This window comes from Dromaius novaehollandiae, chromosome 29, assembly GCF_036370855.1.
Source record: "Dromaius novaehollandiae isolate bDroNov1 chromosome 29, bDroNov1.hap1, whole genome shotgun sequence".
Lineage (NCBI taxonomy): Eukaryota > Metazoa > Chordata > Aves > Casuariiformes > Dromaiidae > Dromaius > Dromaius novaehollandiae.
In genome coordinates, this window is record NC_088126.1 from 1,444,888 (window position 1) to 1,461,886 (window position 16,999).

General features: G+C 71.5%; 2 protein-coding genes across 2 annotated transcripts; both read right to left on the reverse strand.

Moving 5' to 3' along the window:
* Positions 1-11: 11 nt before the first annotated feature.
* Positions 12-4,194, reverse strand: LRRC71 (leucine rich repeat containing 71). Its single transcript, XM_064498808.1, has 13 exons — positions 3,774-4,194; positions 3,468-3,608; positions 2,949-3,024; positions 2,685-2,759; positions 2,309-2,377; positions 1,980-2,139; positions 1,759-1,842; positions 1,578-1,664; positions 1,253-1,357; positions 897-1,008; positions 726-814; positions 224-646; positions 12-139 (listed from the first exon to the last, which is right to left on the reverse strand). The coding sequence occupies exons 1-13, from the start codon at positions 4,192-4,194 to the stop codon at positions 23-25; spliced, it is 1,959 nt and encodes a 652-aa protein (XP_064354878.1). The 3' UTR covers positions 12-22.
* Positions 4,195-5,641: 1,447 nt separating this feature from the next.
* Positions 5,642-14,927, reverse strand: PEAR1 (platelet endothelial aggregation receptor 1). Its single transcript, XM_064498962.1, has 22 exons — positions 14,659-14,927; positions 13,239-13,331; positions 13,056-13,160; positions 12,838-12,938; positions 12,673-12,765; positions 12,323-12,566; positions 11,738-11,861; positions 11,516-11,652; positions 11,114-11,326; positions 10,842-11,016; positions 10,203-10,323; positions 10,032-10,105; positions 9,849-9,951; positions 9,602-9,748; positions 9,351-9,479; positions 8,775-8,903; positions 8,473-8,688; positions 8,284-8,381; positions 8,062-8,158; positions 7,747-7,815; positions 6,767-6,964; positions 5,642-5,995 (listed from the first exon to the last, which is right to left on the reverse strand). Exons 2-22 carry the CDS (start codon positions 13,328-13,330, stop codon positions 5,844-5,846), a joined length of 2,817 nt encoding a protein of 938 aa, XP_064355032.1. The 5' UTR covers position 13,331; positions 14,659-14,927; the 3' UTR covers positions 5,642-5,843.
* Between the last annotated feature and the right edge of the window lie 2,072 nt (positions 14,928-16,999).

Sequence of the window (16,999 nt, forward strand, 5' to 3'; positions counted from 1 at the left end):
GCCGTGCCGGGCGGCTGCCGCGCTAAGCACCCCCGCCCTGCTCCTCCTCCTTGCCCCTGCGTTTGGGGACAGGGTCCCGCAGCCGCAGCAGCTCCTGGAGCTGCACGAAGGCCGCGCAGGCAGGAGGGAAGCAGTTCTTCTGCGAGGAAACGACGGCACGAGGTGGGGGAGGCTGGCTCGGCCCAGCAGCACCGCGGGGGCCCTCCGCATGCCCCGCACTCACCTGCAGCGACAGGCGCAGCAGCCCCAGCTTCCCCTTGGCCCCTGCCGGCACCTTTCGCTGCTGCTGCTGCCCCTCCACGACGGCCAGGAAGGCCCGGAGGCCTCGCTCCGTGATGTGGTTGTCTGGGCAAGGAGCACACCGGTTGGGGACAGGCGATGTCCGGGCAATTTTTGCTCTGCCACGATTCGTGCTGGGCATCACCGCCCAGGTGCCCACAGCAGGCGAAGGGGGCGGCCAAGCCGAGCCCCACACGCGTGGGGCTGAGCCCAGTGCTGCTCCGCCAGCCCCACAGGCTCCCCCCACCCCTCGCTCACAGGCAAGGTTGAGGTTGATGAGCTCCCGGTTGCCGGGCAGGAAGACCTTCCCATCGCGGTGCTCGGCCTGCTCCAGCAGCGGGTTCACCGTCCCGGCCGGTGCCAGCGCCTGGACGCATAGGGACCCCGAGGGAGCATTGGGTGGGGGAAGGCGGCCCCCCCATCACCCCCCCCCCGGCATCCCTCACCTCCGTCTCCATTGTCGGGCTCCGCTTCTCCTTGCTGCTCGGTTTCACGCCCTTGGCGCGCGCGGCTTTCGGGTCCGGCGGGGCGGGCGCTGTGGGGAGGGCAGAGCGGGGAGGACGCTGAGCCGGGCCCAGCCCCGCCGGTCCCCGATGCCCCCCGGCATCCTCACTCACGCTTCTTGGTTTGTTTGACGTCCTCCTTCCGCCCGGGCAGGGCAGCCAGGTTGCTCGTCCCGCTGATGCTGCTTGGCCCCAGCTGCCCTTTCTCCTCCTTCCGCAGCAGCTCCTGCAAGAGCCGAAAGTGCCGATGGGGCGCCAGGACCTGCCTCAGCCCCTGCTGCCCCCCAGCACCCCACGGGCAGGGGCACATAGACAACCCCTTGGAAAGATGGGGAAACCGAGGCGCACGTAGGCCCTGCCTGCCCCCAGCGACACCGGCGGGTGCTCTGCCCGCTGCCAGCCCTGAATCCCCACTTATGGCTCCCTCTAATCCAGAAGCCCCGCGCTCGCCACCCGCCCGCCCTCCTCACCTTCTTCTTGGCCGCAGTTTTGTTCTGCTTGGCTGAGAGCAGCTTGTCCAGGGCCATGTTGCTGGACAGGCTCAAGGGATGGTCGCTCTTGATCTCACTGTGTTTCTGGGTGTGAAAGAGAGGGGGCTCAGGGCAGCGAACAGCACTGACAGCGCCACGAGAGCCCCTCGGCAGAGAGCCAGGGCCCGGGTTGGATGAAGCAGCCCATTTCCTGGATATTTCCTAGTTAATGCTACAATTTGCCCAAGGCCAGGAGAGGGAAAGCACCCACAAAGCCCCCTGCCCCACCTGAAACGGGGAGGGGGCAGCTCTGCCTGGCACTCACCGTGCAGGACTGTCCCAGCGGCTCCTTCAGCAGCAGCCGCCTCCTCTCCACCACTTCGGCGTGCGTCAGCGCGAAGGGGGCCAGGACCTGGCACGGCGGCAGGGCCAGGCGGGCGCTCCGGGCTCGCGCGCGGACGGGGGCGGCCGTTGGGGGCGGCGAGGCTGGGAGCAGGCAGACTCACCTCCGCGAGTCTGAAGGCCCCGGTGTCACCGATGTCATTGTGCGCCAGGGACAGGGACAGCAGGGAGCGGTTCAAGCGCAAGCCCTGGAGGGCCGAGACAGCGGCCAGGAAAGCCCAGCCCGGCCAGGCTCTTGCTGAGACGCAGCGGGTGCAGCGAGCAGCACCCGGTTGATCCTCCAAATCCTCCCTCATCTGCAACACGCGGCCCTCCAGCTCCTCACCTCCGCGATGTAGCCGGCTCCCACATCCGAGATGCGGTTGAAGCTGAGGACGAGGGAGACCAGGCTCCGGTTGGAGGACCCGAGCGTGGAAAGGCTCTGCCCGATGAGCTTGGCGGCCGCGTCGCCAATGTCGTTGTTGCGCAGCGAGAGGTGGGCCAGCCTGCGGGGCGGACGGCGCCAGGCTTCGGTTCCCCTCCGCGGGAAGGGAGCCTCGGGGCAGGCAGGAGTCACCCCGCTGCCTCCAGCTGTGGCTGGGGACACCGGTTCGACCCGTCCAGGCCGCGTTTGACCTGCCACATGCCACGACCCTGCTCGGACGAGGGACTCACGTGCTCTCGCTCCCCATCAGCTTGTAGAAGGAGTGCTCGGGCAAGGGGTTCCCCTCCAGGCTGAGCGTCCTGAGGAAGCAAAACCCACCAGGTCGCTAACAGCCCACACCGGCACCGGCACCGGCACCTCAGGCTGAAACGGCTGTTAACAGCCGCACGGACGCTGTGGGACGGGGCACCCCAGGAGCTCCAGCTGGAAACGTGTCCGTGATTAACGATCCAGGCCCTGGCATCCCCATGCTTTCATCTGCTTGCACAGCTATCAAAATACTGAATTAGCTATAGCTGGATAACAGCCAGGACTCCTCCCCGGAGCACAGCAGGGAACCCCCCAGTTGGACCTGGCCTCAGCCGCCGCAGAGCAGCTCTCCCTTACCGAAGGCTGGTGCAGCTCGTCAGGAGAGCGATCAGCGGCGGGAGCAGCAGGTCCGTCAGGCCGACTTTCCAGAGGCTGCCGGGGACGAGCAGATCAGCCGCAGCCTGACCCCCCCCCGGAGCGGGAAACCGAGGCACGGAGGGGGCAGTGGGAGCGGCAGGGCCAGGAATACACACCTCCGTGTGTCCCTGCCCTCCTCTGCCCCCCAGCCCTCGCCCCCGCTCCCGGAGTCGGACAACAGCCCCGGGGGGGGGCCGCACTCACTGCACAGCCTGCAGGTTGGCGAGGGGGGGCAGGCACTTGCTCAAGATGCCCAGCATTTTCTCTTCGATTTTCCAGCCTGCCAGAGACAAGATCAAAGACAGAGTACAGGAACAGGGAAGAGCCTCCCAGCGCGGTCTCCACCCTCCCGGGGTGCAGAAGGCACTGGCACGGCTCTGCAGGGTCTCGCAAGCGATAATGCTCAGAGGCGCCTCGTCCCTCGAAGCCAGCGGGAGCTCGCGATTGCTCCGCGTGTGGGAACATGAACCGTCTTCCAGGAACCTGCTGTTCAAACAGCTCTCGCTGACCCTGCTGCAACCTGGGTCTCTTGTCATCAGCTAGCATGGCTTGTTGGGGCCCGCCACGCAGCGAGAGGACATGGGGACACACGAGCGCTTGCTGCAGCCAGCGAGCCCAACACGCCTTCCAGTTTGGAACTGGATCCCCAAATCCCCGTGGCTGGTGCATTAGGGCTTCCCGGGCAGCCCAGGGAGGGATTGGGGCCCCTGGCTGCAGACTCACCTCGCAGGAAGATCGCGCGGACGTTCTTGGGGTCGTCGTGCTCAGTCTCCACCTGGATGCAGGGCTGGAAGTAGCTGTACTTGTTCTGGATGCGGGCGAGGCGGGCGTGGATGTCCTTCTCGGCCGGCGCTTCGCTCTCCTCTACCGGTCGGAGGGAACCGGGTCGCTCGGAGCAGAGAAGGGCACCGCGAGCACCAGGCGCAGGCGGGATCCCCCAGCAAAGCAGCAGCGTCCCGGCAGTTGGGGACCCGGCACCCCCCCGGCACACAGCTCCCCACCGCCCCATCTCCCCAGGGTCGCACTCACCGGCTCCGGGGGCGGCCGGGGCCGGCCGCAGGGTGACTTTGGGGATGCGGGAGAGGCCGGCGCGGGCGCAGAGCTCGTGGAAGTCCTGCTCCAGGAGGCCGCTGCACTGGTGCTCCTCTGCGGGCAGGGCGGCGCGGGGCAGGGCAGCGCGGGGCAGGGCAGCGCCCGCCGCCAGCCCGGGGCTCCGGCCCCCGCCGCAGCCAGGGCGTCGGGATGCCAAGGGGGGGGTCCGCCCCGGGACCCCCTCCCCGGCGGCCTCCCCTTCCCCGGCCCGGCCCCCCGCCGCCCCCCCACCCCCCGCCAGGGCCGAGGGGGCATCACCTCCGCCCTGCTCGGCCTTCCTCGCCGCGCTCTTCGCCTCCTCCTCGAGGGCCCCCGCGGCCGCCTTCTCCTTGGCCGCGCGCTCCCCCTTCTTCCTCATGGCCGGGCGGCTCCGGCGGGTGCCGGGGGGGCACAGCAGAGCCGGGGGGAGGCTGTAGGAGGGAAACGGGGGGGGGATCTCTGGGCAGATCCCTATGGAGGGGTCCCTGCAGGGGTTTGGGGGGGGGGCTGTGTTAGGGGGTCCCTGTAGGGGGTCGTGGCATCAATGGAGGTGGATGGGGGGGACCTGGGCTGCTTGGGGGGGGGAGGGGGCTGTGAGAGGGTCCCTGGAGGGGGGCAAGGGAGGCTGCCTGGGCCTGGGGGGCCAAGTGGGGGCCCATAGGGGGTCGGGGGCCCCGAATTAGGGGTCCTGGGGTAGGAACTGCCCCCCCAGGGGGGGGCACAGGCCAGGGCCCCCAAGAACAGTCCATGGGGGGGGTCCCAGGCCGGGGGTCCCTGGGGGGAGGGGGATACTCAATAAGGCGAGAGGCCTGGACCGGTGGGGGGGGTCCCAGGGAGGGGGGGGCCCCAGGACAGGGGCCCGGGTGGGGGTTCCCGAGGGGCTGAGGGGGTCCCAAAAAGGGGGAGATTCCCCCCAAAAAGGAGGTGTCCCAAAACGGGGGGAGGGAGTCCCAAAAAAGGCGGGGGGGGGGTCCCAAAACAGGGCGTCCCGGGGCGGGGGGAGCGTTTCGCACCCGGCTCCGCAGCGCGTGCGCGCGTGTGCGCGTCCCCATGGCAACGCGGAAGCGAGGGGCGGGGCTCCGCGGTGACGTAGGGGGTGGGGCGGGGCCCGAGGAGGGGCGGGGCGGGGGCCCGCGGAGCTCGCTGCGCTGAACTGGGCTCGAACTGGGCTTTACTGGGTCCGTCGCCGGGCTCAAAAGTGGCCTAGGCTGGGCTCAATGCTGGGCCGTAACTGACCCCATTAATGTACCCTTACTGGTCCCATCACCACACCATTACTGGGCTCTTACTGGTCCCATCCCTGGGCTTTTATTGCCCCATTACCAGGCCTTTACTGGGTGCATGACTGGGCTTTTACTGCGCCCGTTACTGGGCCAGTACTGGTCTCACTACTTGACTTTTAGTGATCCCAAAACAGTGCCTTTACTGGTCCCATCACGGGGCCTTTACTGGCCTCTTTACTGGTCTCATTACTGGTCCCAGGACTGAGCCATTACTGGGCCTTTACTGGCCCCAACACCGGGCCTTTACTGGCCCCATTCCTGGGCTTTTACTGGCCCCAACACAGGGCCTTTACTGGTCCCATTCCTGGGCTTTTACTGGCCCCAACACAGGGCCTTTACTGGGCCCAATCCTGGGCTTTTACTGGTCCCATCACTGGGCTTTTACTGGGCCAGTTACTGGGCCACTACTGGTCTCAACACTGGGCTTTTACTGGTCCCAACACAGGGCCTTTACTGGGCCTATTACTGGGCCTCTACTAGTCCCAACACAGGGCCTTTACTGGTCCCATCACTGGGCTTTTACTGGTCCCAGCACAACCCCAGTTCACGCGACACCAACAACCACCTTTATTTACAGCCGGCGCCCGGCGCCGTGGGGCAGGTCCTGGGGGGCCGAGCCCCGCCGGGGCGCCCCGGCCCCCGCACGGCCCCGAATCCGGCACGGGGGGGCCCCCGCCGGCCCCCGCTCCCCGGCCCCCGCGGCACGGCACCGCTCCGTGGGCAGCCGCTCGGACGCCGGGGCCCCTCAGCGGTCCTTCCTCCGCAGCGGCGGCGACGGCGGGTAGTGGCGGGCGGGCGGCACGTCGTAGTGGCTGGGGATGTGGCTGTTCTTGGGGGAGTCGTAGTGGCTGGGGGCGACCTCGGGGGCGGCACCTTCTGCCCCCTCGGGGCAGATCTCTGGGGAGAAGAGCAGGCTGTAAGGGATCAATCCCCCCCCCCCGGGGAACGTGCAGCACCTTGCACCACGTCTGGGCTCCCCCCAGGGACGTGCAGCACCTTGCACCATGTCTGGGCTCCCCCCAGGGACGTGCAGCACCTTGCACTGTGGCCGGGCTCCCCCAGGGACGTGCAGCACCTTGCACCATGGCCGGGCTCCCCCAGGGACGTGCAGCACCTTGCACCACGTCTGGGCTCCCCCCAGGGACGTGCAGCACCTTGCACCATGGCTGGGCTCCCCCAGGGACGTGCAGCACCTTGCACCATGGCTGGGCTCCCCCAGGGACGTGCAGCGCCTTGCACCACGGCTGGGCTCCCCCAGGGACGTGCAGCACCTTGCACCACGTCTGGGCTCCCCCCAGGGACGTGCAGCACCTTGCACCATGGCCGGGCTCCCCCAGGGACGTGCAGCACCTTGCACCACGGCTGGGCTCCCCCAGGGACATGCAGCACCTTGCACCGTGGCCGGGCTCCCCCAGGGATGTGCAGCACCTTGCACCATGGCCAGGCTCCCCCCAGGGACGTGCAGCACCTTGCACCATGGCCAGGCTCCCCCCAGGGACGTGCAGCACCTTGCACCACGTCTGGGCTCTCCTCAGGGATGTGCAGCACCTTGCACCATGGCTGGGCTCCCCCAGGGACGTGCAGCACCTTGCACCGTGGCCGGGCTCCCCCAGGGACGTGCAGCACCTTGCACCGTGGCCACGATGGGTCCCCCCGCCCCAGCCCTACCTTCCTCGGTGCTGCCGGGCGCCGGCTCGAGGCGGCCGATCTCGGCATAGGACGTCTCCCGCCGGACGGGGGATTTCATCTCCATGTAGCTGCCCTCGGGGCACTTGGGCGCGAGCGTGGGCAGGTCCTTGATGGTGGCGTAGGGGTTCTCGCTGGCCAGGGAGCTGCCGCTGGCGCCCAGGCCCTCGGCCGCAGCCTCTGCGGGGCAAGCCGGGGCCGGCGCCGCGTTACGGGCCCCTCGCCGGGGCGCGGGCCTGAGCCGGCAGCCGGGTCCCATCCGCATCCCAGCCTTGTCCTGGCCCTGCCCCAGCTGTGTCCCAGCTGTGTCCCAGCTGTGTCGCAACCCCATCCCAGTCATGTCCCAGCTGTGTCCCAACCCCATCCCAGCCTTGTCCCAGCTGTGTCCGAACCCCATCCCAGCCATGTCCCAACCCCATCCCAGCCTTGTCCCAGCCATGTCCCAACCCCATCCCAGCCATGTCCCAGCTGTGTCCTGGTCCCATCCCAGCTGTGTCCCAGCCGTGTCCCAGCTGTGTCGCAACCCCATCCCAGCCATGTCCCAGCTGTGTCCCAACCCCATCCCAGCCTTGTCCCAGCCGTGTCCCAACCCCATCCCAGCCATGTCCCAACCCCATCCCAGCCATGTCCCAGCCCTGTCCCAGCCCCATCCCAGCCATGTCCCAGCCCCATCCCAGCCGTGTCCCAGCCCCATCCCAGTTATGTCCCAACCCCATTCCAGCCCCATCCCAGGCATATCCCAGCCTTGTCCCAGCTATATCCCAGCTGTATCCCAGCCCTGTCCCAGCAGTGTCCCAATCCCACCCAAGCCCCATCCCAGCCCCATCTCAGCTGTGTCCGAACCATGTCCCAGCCCCATCCCAGCCCTATCCCAGCCGTGTCCCAGCCATGTCCGAGCCCTATCCCAGCCGCATCCCAGCCGCATCCCAGCCGCATCCCAGCCGTGTCCCCTCGCCGCCTGCCTTTGCCGTAGTACTTCCCCAGGCTGCAGGCGTAGCTGTAGCTGTAGCTCCGGTCCAGGTGCCCTCCCCCTGGGAAGCAGGGAGCCATAGGGGCCAGGCGCCAGGCGGAGGGGCCGGATTCGGGCTCCTGGTCCCGGCCTCCCTCCCTGCAGCCGCCACGCGACGCTCCGGCCGGGCGTTCCACCGGGCTGAGCCCCGGCACGGGGTGCCCAGCACCTCCCCGGCTCCAGCACATCCCCGGGAAAGGCACGGAGCAGGGAGCGGGCCCAGGCGTCCCGGTGCTGCCGCCTTGCTCTAACCCCGGCTCCCTCTTACCCCTCCATCCCGGCGCCGGTGCCTCGTGGTGCTTCCAGTCCGGCGGCAGCGTGGCGTTGCCTTCGGGGCCGTAGGGCCTCTCCGCACTGGCGAAGCGCTGCCGAAACGGAGCTGGGTGAGCCGCGGCCGTGCCGTGCTGCACCGTGCCGTGCCGCGCCATGCCGTGCCGTGCTGCACCGTGCCGTGCCGTGCTGCACCGTGCCGTGCCGTGCCGTGCCGTACCTGGCGGGATGCGACGCCGTCCGGGGCGGGCAGCGTGCACTGGGACAGCGTGTGGTAGCTGGGGTTGGAGTAATAGTGCGCGGGGGCCGGCGGCACGTCTGCGGCAGAAGCCGGCCCGTGAGCTGGGGCGGGGGGGGAGGGCGGCGTGGGACCCCCCCCCCTCCCCGGTGCAGCCGCCCCGCCGCTCACCTGGCACCACGTACTCGGAGGCGTCGGGCCGCCCCGCCGCGTAGGCCACCGCCAGGTGCCGGCTCTGCTTGCCCCTCTGCCGGAGGCGGTAGCAGGCGGCCGCGGCCACCGTGGCCACCAGCAAGGCGGCCAGGGCCACCAGGCCGAGCACCAGCCCCAGGGAGCTGGCGGCCGCCGGCGGGGCCGGCACGATGGTGTAGGGCTGCTCCGGGCTCGCTGCGTGCCGGGGCGAGAGGGGCCGTCGGACGGGGAAGGGGCCCAGGCGTCCGGCGCCCGCCGGCCCCCCCCCCCGCCCCGCTCACCTTGCTCGCAGCGGGGCCCCATCCTGCCCGGGGCGCACTGGCAGGTCCCGCTGGCCGGGTGGCACGTGGCGTTGGGGGGGCACTGGCAGAGCTGCTCGCACTGGAGCCCGAAGGTGCCGGGGGGGCAGGCTGCGGGCACAGCGGGCGTGGGGCAGACCCCGGACCCTATAGCTCCATAGGGCGTGGGGCCAACCCTGGTCCATACGGCCCCGCAGACCTGGGACCATATAGCTCTGTACTGCCTGGGGCAGACCCACATCCATATAGCCCTGTAGCATCTGGGGCAGACTCGGGACCGTATGGCTCCATACTGCTGAGGGCAGACCCACATCCATATGGCCCCATAGCATCTGGGGCTGACCCAGGACCGTATGGCTCCACACCGCCCGGGCCAGACCTGGGTCCATACGTCCCCATCGCCCTGGGGGGCTGTTCCCCCCCCCCCCGGTGGGACCCCCAAAACTGGGACTGGGAACCAGGGCCATTCCCACCCCCAATCCGGGGCCGGGATCGCCAGGGGGGGCAGCGGGAAGCCCCGGGGGGGGGACGGGGGGGCCCCGGGGCGGCCGCACTCACGCCGGGAGCAGTCGCGGCCGGTCCGGCCGGGGGGGCAGCGGCAGGAGCCGTCGACGGGGTGGCAGGCGGAGCGGTCGGCGCAGGCGCAGGCCAGCGCGCACTGCTTCCCGTAGCGCCCCGGCGGGCAGGCTGCAGCGGCGAGAGCGCCCGCGCCCTGAGACGAGTCCGCCCGGCCTCAGCCGCCGGCAGAAACCCGCCGTGGCCGTGGGGGCGGCGGGGGCACGGGGGGGGCCCCCGGGGGCGGCACTCACGGCGCTGGCACGCGGGGCCGCGGTAGCCCGGGGCGCAGGCGCACGACCCGTCCTGGGGCGAGCAGGCGGCTCCGTTGCGGCAGGCGCAGGGCTGGCTGCAGCCCGGGCCCCAGGAGCCCGGCTCACAGCTCCGCTCGCACCGCGGCCCTGCGGGGAGGAGGAGGAGGAGGAGGAGGGATGAAGGCCGCGGGCGGCACGGAGGGGCTGGTGCACGGTGCATCCCCCCCCCCCCCCGCCGTGCCCTTACCCGTCCATCCCGGCAGGCAGTGGCAGGCGCCGGTGACGGCGTCGCAGCCGGCCGCGTGGGCGCAGGAGCATCGCTGGCTGCACCCGGGGCCGAAGGTGCCGTTCTGGGCGCCGGGGGGGGAGAAGGGACGAGGCGTCAGCGCCGGGGGGGGGCCCCGCTTCACCCCCCCGGGCCCGCACTCACCAGGCAGGGCTGGCGGCACTGGGGGCCGCGCCAGCCGGCGGCACAGGGCTCGGAGCAGTCGGGGCCGCGCCAGCCTGCGGGGCAAGGGCACGTGCCGTGGGGACGGGGGTGGCGGGATGCGCCCCCCCCCCCGTTACCCACCCCCCCGTCCCCATCCCGGCGCCCACCCACCTTCCTTGCAGAGGCAGGTGCCATCGAGGGGGGAGCAGGCCACGGCGTTGCGGCAGGAGCAGCGCCCCGCGCAGCCGGGCCCGAAGGTGTCGGCGGGGCACAGGGAGGAGCAGTGCTCGTCCTGGGGGTGCACGGGGCCTTCGGGGGGGGGTGCGAGCTGCACGCCCCCCCGATACACACACCCAGGGCTGGGGAAAGGACCCAGGAGTCTGGGTAACCCCCCCCCCCCCGCCCTCCATGCTGGAGGCAGACTGGTGACCCCCAAATGCCCGGGCTTTCAGGGGTGCCCAGACCCTCCAGTAACCCCCAAGGATGCCCAGACCCCCAGGGATGCTCTGACTCCCAAGCCATCCCCCAGGGATGCCCAGACCCCCTGTGCTCCCCCTGGGATGCTCAGACCCCCAAGCAACCCCCAGGGATGCCCAGACCCCCTGTGCTCCCCCCAGGGATGCCTAGACCTCCAAGTGACCCCCAGGAACGCCTGGACCACCAGGGATGCCCAGATCCTCCTGCTTCCCCCCGTGCTCCCCCCCAGGGATGCCCAGCCCCCCAAGCAAGGGCCAGGGGTGCCCAGCCCCGCTGTGCTCCCCCCAGGGATGCCCAGCCCCCCAAGCAAGGGCCAGGGGTGCCCAGACGCACCGTGTAGCCGGGGGCGCAGCGGCAGCGGCCCGTGGCGCCGTCGCAGGTGCCGCCGTTGAGGCAGAGGCAGGGCTGCAGGCAGCCGGCCCCGGAGGAGCCCGCCGGGCAGCTCTCGTTGCAGAAGAGCCCGGCCCAGCCCGGGCGGCAGAGGCACTCGCCCAGCAGCGGGTGGCAGCTGCGGGGGGGCGCCGAGACCCGTCAGGGCCCCCCCCCCGCCGTGCTGCCGGGGCGGCCGGAGGGGGCCCAGGCGTCCGGGGGGGGGGGGTGCCCACCTCTGGCTGTGCTGGGGGTGGCAGAGGCAGCGGTGCTCGCAGCGCAGCCCGTAGAGCCCCTCCAGGCAGCGGCGCTCCTCGCAGCGGCCCCCCAGGAAGCCGGCCTCGCACAGGCAGGCGCCGTCCACGTGGAAGCACTGGCCCCCGTTGGCGCAGTCGCAGCTCTCCCGGCAGTCCTGCCCGTACTTCCCCACGGGGCACCGCTCCCGGCACCTGCGCGGGGCCGGCGGCACGTCCCCACCGGCCGCGGGGGTGCCCGGGCCCCCACCCCCCCGCTCCAGGCTGAGACCGTGCAGCTCGTTGCATGCCAGGCCGGAGCAGGCTCTGCTGCAGCAGTGCTGGTGGGGGGGGATGCATCCCCCCGTCCCACCCGCCGCAGCCCCCCGTCCCCGTCCCACTCACTGCTCCCCGGTGAAGCCCGGTGCGCACTGGCACTGCCCGCCCAGGGGGTCGCAGCTCCCGCCGTTGTGGCAGCGGCATTCGCCCCGGCAGCCGGGCCCGAAGCGCCCGGGGGGGCACGGCATGGAGCAGATCTCCCCCTGCGAAGGGGCGCCGGGGTCAGCGGGGCCACAGCCCCCCCCACCGCCGTGGGGAAACTGAGGCGGGGGGGCTGCATCCACCTACCATCCAGCCGTGGGGGCAGAGGCAGGTGCTGGAGCCCGGCGGGTGGCAGATGCCCCCGTGCTGGCAGGGGCAGGCGCTGGGGCAGGGCGTCTCGTGGGTGCCGTTGGGGCAGGGCACCTCGCAGCTGCGGCGGGAGGGTCAGCGGGCGGCTGGGGCACCCAGGGGTGCCGGACCCTGGTGCACACCGGAGCCCTGGCATCCCTGTGCCAGGGGTACTGGATCCCGGTGCACGCCAGAGCCCTGGCGTCCCAGTGCATGCCGGAGCCCCAGCATCCCTGCTCCAGGGGTGCCAGATCCCAGTGCACACCAGAGCCCTGGCATCCCCACTCTTGGGGCTCTGGATCCCGGTGCATTCCAGAGCCCCAGCATCCCTGCTCTGGGGGCGCTGGATCCCATTGCACACCGGATCTCCAGCATCCCTGCTCTGGGGGTGCTGGATCCTGGTGCATGCCAGAGCCCTGGCATCCCTGCTCCAGGGGTGCTGTATCCCATCGCACACCGGAGCTCCGGCATCCCTGCTCCAGGGATGCCAGACCCCGGCACCCGCGGGCAGCCGGCGGGGAGCCCCGTCGGGCCGGTACTCACGCGGGGCCGGCGAGCTGCGGCGGGCAGAGGCAGGCGCCGGTGGCGGCGTCGCAGGCGGCACCGCGGCAGGCGCAGGGCAGGCGGCAGCCGGGGCCGTAGGCGCCGGGCGGGCAGGGCTGGCGGCACAGCGGGTCGGCGAAGCCGGGGGGGCAGGCGCAGGCCCCGCTCAGCGGGTCGCAGGGGGCCCCGTGGTGGCAGGCGCAGCGCTGCTCGCAGCCGCGGCCCCACCGCCGCTCCTCGCACTCTGCACGGGGACAGGGCCGCCTTCACCCCCGCCACGGCCGCGGGGCCCAGGCGTCCGGGCCGCCCATGCGTGCACCCCCCAGCCCCCCCCAGTGCAATGCACTCACGGCTGGAGCAGTCGGCGCCCCTCCAGCCCGGCTCGCACTGGCAGCGGTCGGGAGCCACGCAGCGGCCGTGGACGCACTCGTGGGTGCAGCGGGCTGCGGGGATGTGGGCAGTGAGGCCATGGGGGGGGTCTGCGTCCCCCCCCATCCCCACGTGCCCCCACTCACGGACGCAGGCGTCCCTGCTCTCGTAGTAGCCCAGGCAGCACTGGTACCGCCGCCGGTAGTCGGTGCGCACTGCCTGCCGGTACGCCGTGCGGTACGCGATCCTGCCGGGGACGGGGGGCTGAGCGCCCCGCTGCAGCCCCCCCCTCACCGTGGGGCTGCCCCACGGCGGGAGGCTGCCGCAGCCCCCAGCAAGCCGGGGACCCAGTGGGGGGGCTCACCTTTGCTGCGGGCAGAGCTGGGGGAAGCCCAGCGCCCCAGCACAGGGCTCCGTGGAGAGCACGACGTGCGGCTTGGCGTAGGACTCCTTCACCGCCGCCGTGAAGCTGCCAAGGGGGCCGCCGTGGGGGGGCAGGTCCCGCAGGACGCCTGGGCCCCCCGCCCCGGCCCAGCCCCAGCCCTACCTCTCCCAGTAGCTGCAGACGTTGGGGTCACTGGGGTGCAGAGCGGCCAGCAGACAGGCGTGCAGCGCCAGCGCCGCGGCCCGCAGCGCCATCCTGCGCGGGGAGAGCCGCGCTCAGCCGGCGCCAAGGCCGGGGGCGGCTGCTGCCCCCCCGCACCGATGCGTGCCGAGGGGAAACCGAGGCACGGCCTGCTGCCGAGCCGCCCCCGCGGCCGGCACCTTCGCACGGCATCGGCTGCGGCGCTCCGGGCCAGAGCGCGGCCCCCTAATCGCATCCAGCTGCGGCGAAGGGAGGCGCCTGGGTCCGGCATCGCCCGGCCCCGGTCCGGCATCCCGGCATCGCCCGGCGGGACAGCGTGGCCGGGCGCCGGAGGAGCCCTGGGAAGCGTCCTCGGGCTGCGAGCGGGAAACGGCCCCGGGGAACGGCCGGCCGCGGTGTGGGAAAGCGCTGCCCTCCTCTCCCCGGCCGCCCCCTCGGCCCGGCCCCCGGCGCTCCCTTCCCAGCCGCTCCGGCCCGCAGGAACACGCCTTGGACGGGCGCCCCGGCCCCGAAACGGCCCGCGTTGGCCGCCCCCAGCGACGCCCCGGGCCAGATCCCGGCACCTCGGCAGAGGCCGGGGGAAAATCCCGCTGCTGGGGGACAAGGGGGTCCGGGGGACGAGGGGGTCCGGGGGCAGGAGAGGGTCCGGGGGGGCCCTCGCGGGCTGGTCTCGCTCTTTTTCCGCAGTTGCCTCCCCTGGCCCCGCCGTGCTCTTGCTCAACGGCGTGACGGATGCTCCTCGCCGGGCTGCCAGCAGCACCGGGCGGGGGGGGGGGGTTGAGGCTCCGCCTGGGAGCCCGGACGCCTGGGCCCCGGCGCAGGGGGCTGCAATGGCCAGCGCGAGGCCGAGGTGCTGCGGGGCCGCGTTCGCGGGGCCGGGCGGCTCGCGGCTCTGCGGTAAACACACGTGTGAAGCGGGAGGAAACAGAGGCTTCCTGCGTCCCGCAGCTGGATTTACTGCCGCTTCCTCCCGACCGGCCGAGCCCCCCCCCGGCGCTCGCCCCGCGCGACCCCGCCGCTGCGGCGGCTCTTCGCTGCTGGAAAAACCGTTTAGTCAAAGTTTCCCTCCGCTTCCCGGCCGTTCCCAAACCCCCCCTTCGCCGTGGGAAAGGCTTCCCGGCGGGGGGGGGGTCGGGCCGAGCGCGGAGCCCCGCTCTCCCCACGGGACGGGCCCCCCCCGCGGCGGTTCTCCCGGCGCCGCGCGAAGGCGGCGGGCGGCAGCGGGGCCCTGGGCCGCGGGAACCGCTCCGCGATCCCGCCGGGAAAACGCCCGGAGCGGCGGAAACCCGCCCGGGACGGACCCCCCCCCGACCCCCCCCGGCCTCCCGGCCCGGCCCGGCCCCGCGGGCACCGCCGCCCCCCCGGGCCGCCGCGGACTCACCTGGCCGCGGGGCCGCGCCGGGCACCCGCCCGCCCGCCCTGGGCTCGCCGGAGGCGCCGCGCGGCCGTCGGAAGCGGAGGGAGGGCCGGAGCCGCGCTCAGGAAGTTTGGACGAGGAGATGACTGCGGAAAAGGGATAAAAAAAAAAAAAAAAAGATTCTCTCTTTTTATTTTTTTCCCCCCTCTCGCTTTTCTGGCGCGGAACCAGCAGGTTTGGACGGCAGCATCGCGCAGGCGGCTCCCGCGCCCCGCGCCGCCCCGGGACGCGGTGCGGCCCCGCCGCCGGGCCCCGCCGGGCCCCGGGGACGAGCGACCCGCTCCGCGGCGCGGCCGGAGCCCCCCGGGAGCCCCCCGCGGCCGAGCGCCGCCCGCCCCGCCGAGCAGCCCCGCTCCGGCGACCTCCCCCGTGGAGCCGCTGCCCGAGGGGCCGGAGGCGGCGCGCAGCCCCCGGTGGCCCCGGCCGCGGCTCTCGCCGTCGAGGGAAGCGCCGCGGCCGCGTCCTTCGGCTTAACAGCAACATCTGGTGGCAGCGCGGAGCAGAGCCCGGGGCCTCTGGGCCGGCAGCGCCCGCTTGCCCCTGCCCGGGATGCCCGGGCGTACATCCCCCTGCATCCCGGGATTCCCCTGGCCATACATCCCCCTTCATCCCGGGATCCTTGGCCATACATCCCCCTGCATCCCGGGATCCTTGGCCATACATCCCCCTGCATCCCGGGATCCCTGGCCATACATCCCCCTGCATCCCGGGATTCCCTTGGCCATACATCCCCCTTCATCCCAGGATCCCTGGCCATACATCCCCCTGCATCCCGGGATCCTTGGCCATACATCCCCCTTCATCCCGGGATTCCCCTGGCCATACATCCCCCTGCATCCTGGGATCCTTGGCCATACATCCCCCTTCATCCCAGGATCCCTGGCCATACATCCCCCTGCATCCCGGGATTCCCTTGGCCATACATCCCCCTTCATCCCAGGATCCCTGGCCATACATCCCCCTGCATCCCGGGATCCTTGGCCATACATCCCCCTGCATCCCAGGATCCTTGGCCATACTTCCCCCTTCATCCCGGGATTCCCCTGGCCATACATCCCCCTGCATCCCGGGATCCTTGGCCATACATCCCCCTTCATCCCAGGATACCTGGCCATACATCCCCCTGCATCCCGGGATCCTTGGCCATACATCCCCCTGCATCCCGGGATTCCCTTGGCCATACATCCCCCTGCATCCCAGGATCCTTGGCCATACATCCCCCTTCATCCCAGGATCCCTGGCCATACATCCCCCTGCATCCCGGGATCCTTGGCCATACATCCCCCTCCATCCCATGATCCCTGGCCATACATCCCCCTGCATCCCGGGATCCTTGGCCATACATCCCCCTCCATCCCATGATCCCTGGCCATACATCCCCCTGCATCCCAGGATCCTTGGCCATACATCCCCCTTCATCCCAGGATCCCTGGCCATACATCCCCCTTCATCCCAGGATCCCTGGCCATACATCACTCCACTATCCCAGGATTCCCTGGCCATGCCTGCCCCTCCATCCCGGGATCCCTGGCCATACATCCCCCTCCATCCCGGGATCCCTGGCATGTATCACTCCTCTATCCAGGGATCCCTGGCCATGGATCTCCCCTACACCCCTGGATCCCTGGCCACATCCCGGGATCCCTGGACATGTATCACCCCTCCATCCCAGGATCCCTAGCCACAGATCTCCCCCAGCCCCCTGGATCCCCGCCACGCATCACCCCTCCATCCCGGGATCCCAGGCCGGGCGGCTCAGCACCACCGCGCTGCCTCCCCCCTCCCCAGGTCCCAGCGAGCGTGTACATTAGCCGGCCTCAACTGATGTCAAGGCGCCGTTAATTGCCTCTCCTCGTTACACTAATAGCTCTAATCACTCATAACGATTTTCATGTCCCAGCGTGGCTCTGCAGCCCCCCCGCCCCCCGCTCCATTAGGAGCGAGCCCACCCGCAGCCCGCGATCCGCCGCGGCCGCCCCCAGCGCCTCCGAACGGCTTTTCCCGGAGCCCCGCGGCTTTTCCCCGAGCTGGGCACCGAGGCCTCGCGGCCCGGGGGAGTGAGCAGGCGGGGGCCGGGAACCCAGCAGAACTGCTCCCCCCCCCCGGTAAGGCATCCCCCAGGCCACCGGGAAACGTTGCTCGGGGACACGTCGGCTGTGCTGTGTTGGCACGGAGATGCCTTTGCAGCCCCCCCGAGACCCCCAGGACCACATTAGGGAGGCGGTGCGGGGTCCGGCCAGCGCTGAGCCCCCCCGCGGGACACCCGGCACCAGGAATGAGCCGTCGACCCCTGCAGAAGAGCTGG